The sequence below is a fragment of the Nicotiana sylvestris genome, chromosome 1, assembly GCF_000393655.2.
Source record: "Nicotiana sylvestris chromosome 1, ASM39365v2, whole genome shotgun sequence".
NCBI lineage: Eukaryota > Viridiplantae > Streptophyta > Magnoliopsida > Solanales > Solanaceae > Nicotiana > Nicotiana sylvestris.
The window spans coordinates 120,012,024-120,021,154 of NC_091057.1; the positions used below are offsets into that span (position 1 = coordinate 120,012,024).

Consider the following 9,131-nt stretch of genomic DNA (forward strand, 5'->3'; position numbering starts at 1 on the left):
AGAGGGTGTCAGATGCTACTTTTGAGGAGGTTATTGACATTGCTCGCGAGATTGAGTTAGTTCGCCGCCAAGAACGAGATGAGAGGGAGGCCAAGAGGCCTCGGGGATCTGGTAGTTTTGGTTGTGTTCCTTTGAGAGGTCAGTTTCAGCATGGCAGAGGCTGTCCATTCATCCATGCTCAGTCAGCTCGTCCAGTTCATCGCGGGGAATCATCGGTGTTACATCTCGCGTTTCGTACGTTAAAATTTCATTATCAGTTAATCGACGTGGACTTGGGGATGAGATTATCTTGAGGTTAACGTATTTACACTATTTGTAACAAGCGATAAATAAGTGTCATAAAGGATAAAGGGTACATGAATTAAAGAAAACGAGTTTCGTTGAAAGTGGCCGATTTGGGATAAATTATGGGTCGAGCAATAATGCCTCATAATTATGAACTAGTATCATGCAAGGTGTCATATGACCACAGTAGTATAATGTATAAAGTATATAAAAACATAAGTAGAATTTTAAGTAATTTATGGTAATTTTTAAAATTTTACGGGTAATTGATTAATTACCGGGCAACGGAACATTACCCAGTTAATTAATAAATGGATAAAAATTAATAATTATCTCCAAAATAAAAATGTGACAGCCAACCACTTTCCAAATAATGACTCATGGTCATGTTGGAATAGGTGGCTACCTAAGCATTAATTGGAATTAAAAAAAGCAAGAAAAATTTAAGCTTTTTCCTAATTCAACTACTTGAGAAGATCAGATTTTAAGTTCCTTCATTTTGGTCAAAAAGAGACTTGATCTCACTTCCTTATAAAAAAGATCTAAACAACAATTTGTTCTTGGTTTGAAACCAAGAACGTTGAACAGGAACCCTTTCGTCCAAACAATCCAAATCCTTAGCCAAAATTTTGAACCACAATTTCGTTCAAGGATTCAGAAGCAGAAGCTTCATTCCGTTCAAATAATACCAGGAATAGTTATGTTAAGGCACTCCCTTCTTTTTTTTGGCATGGTTCAAATTATACAGAAGAAACGAGCAAACGTACGGTTTCCATAAATTACTCTATTCATAGAAATACTAGGGGTGTTTATATTCTTGATTCCCCATGTGAGTTATTATTATCTTCTGTTCATGGGTCTCAGAATAATACGCAGTTGGAAAAGTTTATCCGGAAGGAATATTGAGATTATTATGTATTTTTCATACATTTCACTCATGTGCATTGACCCATGACTAGATGGCGTTATATACGCGTATATATGTAAATATATGTATATGGGATATGGGAAAAGGTTACGGCGTTATATACGCACCACCACCTTATCAGTTGGTATATGTTGATGATGTTGCCCACAGTGGCCGAGACGATATGATAGGATGCCCTCAATGGCTTGATGATATTATGTACACCCATACCTATGCATGGCATGACATTTATACACACGTGCATGACATTATAAACGTTTCAGAATTTACAAAGTTTTTTAGATTTAAAGATATGTTTCTGTATTCCATGTTTCATCTATGTCTTTTATGTCTAATTTTCATGCCTTACATACTCAGTACATTTTTCATACTGACACCCTATTTCACGGGACATGTGTTTCATGCCCGCAGGTGCAGGTAGGCAAGCTAACGGCCCCTTTCTTAGGATCCCTAATCAGCGAGAGTTGGCGTGCTTCACTTGATCTGGAGCTGCTTTGATTTTGGTACGATATATTTGTATATATACATGTATATGGGTATGGCGTGGCTTAATCCCGTCTTTGTACAGTTATATTTCCATTAGAGGCCTGTAGACAATATGTCTAGTTGGGTTGTATGTGTCCTTGTCGACTTTCAGTTTTGGATGTATAGTTATCTATAGCAGCCTTGTCGGCTTGCCCACTGTATTCTGCATGTATTCGTACATATGCCTTGATGGCATGTTTCTTTCATGTATGTTATTTTCGTAATGCAGCAGATGTTATTCAGGTTCATATCTCAGACGCATGCTTAGGGGTGTTTGATAGGTAGGACTTAGGCACCCGTCGTGGCCTATCGGTTTGGATAGTGACAAAAGTGGTATCAGAGCAGTTCTGTCCTAGGGTTGTCTACAGACCGTGTCTATTAGAGTCTTGTTTATGGATGTGTTGTGCACCACACTTATAAATATGAGGCTACAGGACATATAGGATGTTATCCTCTCTTTTTATCTCAGATTGTGCGATACAAGAATTCATGTTCCTAACGATATGTTATATTTCAACAATGCCTCCAAAGACTACGGCCGCCCAGAAGGGAAAGTCCGTGGCTGGTGAGACTACTTGTCGAGTGCCACAAGTTACTAGGGCTCGGGGAAAGTCTCATGGTGAGGTTCCATCTCAGACTTCACATACCCTGCCCTTTCAAGAAGAGTTCCGAGGGGCACCAGCTCCAGCGCCCGCCCTTGTACATTCAGCACCTCAGCTGGATGGGTCAGGAGATGAGAGATGTTATTCAGCTATTAACCCAATTAGTAGCCACGCAGGCTCGGCGTTAGGAAATATGTATTGGCCATACAGATAGGTCCATGTCACAACCCTAAACCCGGACCCGATCGTGATGGCGCCTCTCGTGAAGACAAGGCCAGCCGACACACTCCCAATTCATTTTTGAGCAATTAAATAATAGAACTAAGCCTTAATCATAATAATAAATCCCCAAAATAAGGTAAATAATACAGTTTGCGGAAAAAGACATAGCCCGACATCGGGGTGTCACCAGTCATGAGCATCTATAATAATACTACAAGTCTGAAAGAGTCTACTCCACTATTACATAACTAAAACAGAAGGAAATAAAATAGAGGGAGAAGCACTAGGCTGCGAATCGCCGGGCAGCTACTTAGTGAATCTCCAGAATCTGCTGGACAGCTCTCAACCCTCGCAAGCAGGACCTGATGCGCCTGAATCTGCATACGGGGTGCAGGGAGTAAAGTGAGTACTCCAAATCACTGAGTAATAATAATAAATGCAGACTGAGTAATAAGAAACCACATAAAGGCACATCAATAGACTATAAAGAAGCAGTAAAAGCCAGTAAAAGCAATGAAATAGTGAAAAATAGGTAAAGTCACTTTAGTTCAGTAAAAACTCCTTTTTAACAGTTAAGAAAGTAATTGACAGGCAATTAGGAAAGATAAACACAAAAAGAACTGCCCCTCGGGCACAATACCAACAAAATCAGCCCCTCGGGCAACACATGGAACAATACCAGCCCCTCGGGCTATATCTCACATCACAATGGGTACCCGTGCTCACTAGGAATGTGAAGACTCCTGGAGGGGCCCCTTACGGTCCAAGCGCAATATCAAGTCATCTCTTGGCATAATCACATAGGCTCTTGGCCTTATATCAACAAGTCACCTCGTGGTGTACAAATCTCAGACCCTCGGCCTCATAATCATAGTCAGGTGTTTCCTCACAACATAGGCCCTCGGCCTTACTCAGTCAGAATCTTACAAGCCACTCGGGCAACAGTAAAACATGATGCTCAACCCAAAATATCATTTTGAGTGTTAAATTAGAGTAAACATGGCTGAGTTATGAAAACAGTAGAATACAGCATGACTGAGTTCAAGTATAAAGTCAAAACAGTGAGGAAATATCAGTAAAAATCCCCGAAGGGTTCAAATAGTTGGCATTTAGCCAAAACATGATGATAGCAAACAGTTTTCAGTCGAATACACGATAAAACAATCATTCAGGATGGACTAAGTCACAATCCCCAACAGTGCACGACCCCACGCTTGTTATCTAGTGTGTGTGTCACCTCAATATAGCGCAACGATGTGCAATCCGGGGTTTCATACCCTCAGGACAACATTTACAATTATTACTTACTCTAACTGGTCCAAATCTCTAGCTCACGATGCCTTTGCCCCTCGAATTGACCTCTGAATGTTCCAAATCTAACCAAAATCACTGCAAAACTATCAAAATATGCTAAGGGAACAAAGCCCACTCGAAAGAAATTAAATTACAACACAAATCCCAAAATTGGCCAAACCCGACCCCCGGGACCACGTGTCGGATTTCGATAAAATTTACATCAATAGACTCCTTATCACTCCCTGAGTTCATTCATACCAAAAGCATCAAAATCCAACCACAAACGAACCCTCAAATCCCAAATTCTAGGTCTCCAATTACAAGCCTTAGTTCTTCAATATTAGGCTTAAATTTCATGATTAATTAGGTAGAATTCACATAAGAATCGAGTATTAAGTCCATAAATCATACCTCCAAGTATTTCCCCTTGAATCCCTCTTCAATCCTCTTCAAAAAGCTCCAAAATCGCTCAAAAATGGTGGAAGTTAACCCCAAAATCGCGAACCAAATGGCTATTTAATCATTCTGCCCAAGCATCCATTCTTTCTTCGCGAACGCGGTCAACGCCTCGCGTTCGCGAAGCACAAATTAACTTTAACCAAAATTTCTTCATCGCGATCACGATCCCCAGCTCACGAACGTGAAGTCTTAGCTCCCTAACTCACCGCAAATGCGACTCCCCTTCCGCGAACGCGAAGAACAATTCCACCTGAACCCCAGCTGCTCAACTTCCTCTACGCGAAAGCGGAGTCTCCCTCGCGAACGCGATGCACAAGATCCCAGCCCTTTGCAAACGCGGATCCTCCCTCGCGAATGCCAAGGCTACATCCTCAGCCTCATCTGCTAACCCTTATCGAACGTGAGGGCCTACTCGCTAACGCGAAGGTCATTTGTCTGCACCATTGAGCAGCAGTTTTCTGCATTTTTCACAAACATGAAATGGTCTGATTGACTACCCGAAACTCACCCGAGGCCCCTGGGACCTCAACCAAACATGTCAACATATCCCATAACATCATTCAAACTTGTTCCAACCTTCTGAACGCTCAAAACAACATCAAAACACCAAATTCGCATCGGATTCAAGCCTAAGAATTCCAAAATCTTCTAAATTACGCTTTTGATCAAAAATCCAACCAAACCGCGTCCGAATGATCTGAAATCTTGCACACACAACCCAAATGACACAACGAAACTACTAAAACTCCCAAAATTCCATTCCTACCCCTATATCAAAATCTCACCTATCAACCGGAAAATGCCAAAAGTCTAATTTCGCCAATTCAAGCCTAAATCTACTTCGGACCTCCAAAACACATTCTGATCACGCTCCTAAGTCTCAAATTACTTCCCAAAGCTATCCGAACCATCAGAACTCACATCTGAGCTCTCTAACATATAAGTCAACATTCGATTGACTTTTCCAACTTAAGCTTCCTCAAAAGAGACTAAGTGTCTCAAACCTTCTCAAAACCTTTCCGAACCCAAGCCAACCAACCCGATCACATATAGAACTGATAAAAAAAGCAATAAGAAGAAAAAATGGGGGAAACAGAGTTGTAACTCATGAGACAACTAGCCGGGTCATCGTAGTCCGTTAGTGCAAGGGCTCGTGACTTCACTAATTTAGACCCTCCAGTGGGGCAGATCCGAATGAGGACCCTCAGGTATTTATTGATAGGGTGTAGAGGACGTTAAGGGTAATGAAGGCCACTGCGACTGAGTCAGTTGAGCTAGCTTCTTATAGACTCCGAGATATTGCAGTTAACTGGTACGAGTCTTGGGAATTGTCCAGAGGTGAGAATGCCCCTCTAGCAGTATGGAAGGAGTTTACAGAAGCTTTTCTTCATCATTATCTGCCACCAGAGCTTAGGTGGGCCAGAGTTGATAGGTTCTTGACCTTTCGACAGGGTAAGCTGAGTGTTTGGGAGTACAGTTTTCAGTTTGATTTGTTGGCCAGGTATGCTCCCACTATTGTATCTAAGATAGAGGATCGGGTTCACTGGTTCATGATGGGATTAGAGCCTCACTTGCATAATGATTGTATGCCAGTCTCACTTTAGCCAGACATGGATATTTCTCGTATTCAGGCATATGCTAAAGGTGTAGAGGAGCGTAAACAGAAATAGAGGGTCGATCATGAGCATGATAGGGCCCAGAATAAGAGAGCGAGGTCTTCGGATCCTTCTGGTGAGTTTCAAAGTGGTCATAGGCAGCAATGCCCGAGGTATCCAGCCCATCCATCGGCTAGTGCCCCCCTTAGTTTGGCGATAAAAGATTTGATCGTTCTACATATTCAGGGTCTGGTTAGAATATCAGGGCCTCAGGTTCTCGGTATAGGGGTGAGTTAAATCATATGAGGCCACCCTTGCCACGATGTACTCAATGTGGTAAGTAGCATACCAGGCAGTGTCGTATGGGGTTAGGTGTTTGTTATACTTGTGGTTATCTGGGCCACGTTATAAGGGATTGTCCGATGAGAGGTGATGCAAGCATAGCTCAGCCAGCGGGATCTATAGCTAGTTCATTATCATTAGTACGCCCCCTAGGCAAAGTCCACAAGCACCAATGAATTGTGGTAGAGGTAGAGCATCTAGTTCGAGCAATCCTCAGAGCTGCATTTATGCGTTAGCAGGGTGATAGGACCAGGAGTCATCGCCTGATGTTGTTACATGTATATTACCAGTCTCCTCATATGATGTATATGCACTAATTGACCCGGGTTCCACCTTCTCATACGTTACTTCGTTGGCTGCTAGTAAATTTGAAATAAAACCTGAATTGGTTAAACCTTTTGAGGTGTCTACACCTGTTGGGGACTCAGTGATAGCTAAGCAGGTATATAGGGGTTGTAAAATAGTAGTTTATGGTCGATCTACCGTAGCAGATCTAATCGAGTTAGATATGGTAGAATTTGATATTATTATGGGTATGGATTGGTTGGCTTCTTGTCATGCCAACGTTGATTGTAAAGCAAAGATAGTCCGATTTCAATTTCCAGGAGAGCCTGTTTTGGAGTGGAAAGTTAATACGGCATCATCGAGGGGAAGATTCATTTCTTATCTCAAGGCAAGGAAGATGATCAGAAAGGGTTGTATTTATCACTTAGTTCGGGTTCAGGATGTGGAAGTAGAGTCACCAACCATTCAGTCCATCCTTGTGGTTAATAAGTTTCCTGATGTTTTTTCCGATGAGCTTCCAGGTCTCCCGCTAGAACGAGAAATTGAGTTTTCTATTGACCTACAACCAGATACTCACCCAATATCTATTCCTCCCTATATAATGGCCCCCGTAGAGCTGAAAGAGTTAAAGGAACAACTAAGGGACTTTCTTGAAAAGGGTTTATCTGACCTAGTATGTCACCATGGGGAGCACCTGTGTTGTTTGTGAGAGAGAAAGATGGTTCTTTATGAATGTATATTAATTATAGGCAACTGAATAAGGTGACGATCAAGAATAAGTACCTGCTCCCGAGAATTGATTATTTATTTGATCAGTTACAGTGTGCCAAGCATTTTTCAATGATACACTTGAGGTTCGGGTACCATCAAGTAAGGGTTGAGGATGAAGATATTCCGAAGACAGCATTCAGGACTAGATATGGGCACTTTGAATTTTGGGTTATGTCGTTCGGTCTGACCAATGCCCCAACAGTATTCATGGATTTAATGAACCGTGTGTTCAGGCCTTTTTTAGATCTGTTTGTAATTGTATTTATTAATGATATATTGGTATATTCTCGTTCAGAGGCTGAGCATGCAGATTATCTACGTATTGTGCTCAGAGTTCTACAAGAAGGGAAACTGTATGCAAAATTTTCCAAATGTGAATTCTGGTTGAACTCTATAGCTTTCCTTGGGCATGTTATTTCGGGTGAAGGTATCCGGGTGGATACACAAAAGATTGAGACAGTAAAGACTTGGCATAGACCCACAACACCGACGAAGGTTTGTAGCTTTCTCGGTTTGGTAGGTTATTACAGGAGATTTGTGGAAGGATTTTCTTCCCTTTCAGCACCTTTAACAAAGTTGACTCAGAAGGAAGTAAAATTTCAATGGACTGACCCTTGTGAATGGAGTTTCCAGGCCTTAAAGGACAGATTAACTTCAGCACCGGTTCTAACGCTCTTAGAAGGGACCGATGGTTATGTTATCTATTGCGACGCTTCAGGTATTTTATTGGGTTGTGTGTTGATGCAGCATGGTAAGGTTGTGTCTTATGCTTCTAGACAACAAAGAAAGCACGAGAAGAACTACCCCACCTACGATTTAGAGTTAGCTGCGGTGATTCATGCACTAAAAATGTGGAGGCACTACTTGTATGGCATTCATGTTGATATCTATATGGACCATAAGAGCCTCCAGTATATCTTCAAGCAAAAGGAATTGAATCTACGTCAAAGGAGATGGTTGGAGCTACTTAAAGACTATGACGTTGATATTTTATACCATCTGGGGAAGGCGAACGTAGTAGCCGACGCCTTCAGCCGTATATCTATGGGTAGCCTGTCGTATTTATAGCCAGAAAAGAGGGGAATAGCCCATGAGGTTCATCAGCTAGCTAGTCTTAGAGTTCGGTTACTGGACTCAGGTGATATTGGAATTACTCTTCAGGATACAGCAACATCCTCATTAGTAACTAAAGTAAAGGAATGCCAGTACGGGGATCCTGTGCTAGTTCATTATAGGGATACCACTCTTCAGAAGGAGAAGACACCGTTTGAAATTACAGAAGATGGGTCCTCGGATATCAAAGACGATTATGTGTCCCTAATGTTGCAGGGCTGCGTCGGCAGGTTATGGGAGAAACTCACTATTCTCGTTATTCTATCTATCCGGGGGTAACAAAGATGTATCATGATATCAGGGAAGTGTATTGGTGGGACGGAATGAAAAAGGATATAGCAGAGTTTGTTGCATAGTGTCTTAACTGTCAGCAGGTGAAAATAGAGCATCAAAAACCTGGTGGGTTATTGCAAGCTATGGAGATTCCGACTTGGAAATAGAAAGTAATCAATATGGACTTCATCGTAGGCTTACCTCGTACCCAGCGTAAGTTCGATTAGATATGGGTAATTATTGATAGGCTTACAAAGTCAGCCCATTTTCTGCCTGTTAGGACTACATATTCCTCAGAAGATTATGCAAGACTTTATATTAAGGAAATAGTACGACTACATGGAGTCCCTGTATCTATTATCTCGGATAGAGGAGCTCAATTTACTGTTAACTTCTGGAGGTCCTTCCAAAAAGGATTGGGGACTCAAGTAAGTC

The 9,131-nt window shown here is 41.8% G+C and overlaps 1 protein-coding gene across 1 annotated transcript; it reads left to right on the forward strand.

The window, feature by feature from the left end:
• Positions 1-5,561: 5,561 nt before the first annotated feature.
• LOC138874040 (uncharacterized) lies at positions 5,562-8,863 on the forward strand. The gene is made up of 5 exons (XM_070152545.1): positions 5,562-5,901; positions 6,545-7,198; positions 7,606-8,028; positions 8,449-8,678; positions 8,798-8,863. Exons 1-5 carry the CDS (start codon positions 5,562-5,564, stop codon positions 8,861-8,863), a joined length of 1,713 nt encoding a protein of 570 aa, XP_070008646.1.
• Positions 8,864-9,131: the final 268 nt, after the last annotated feature.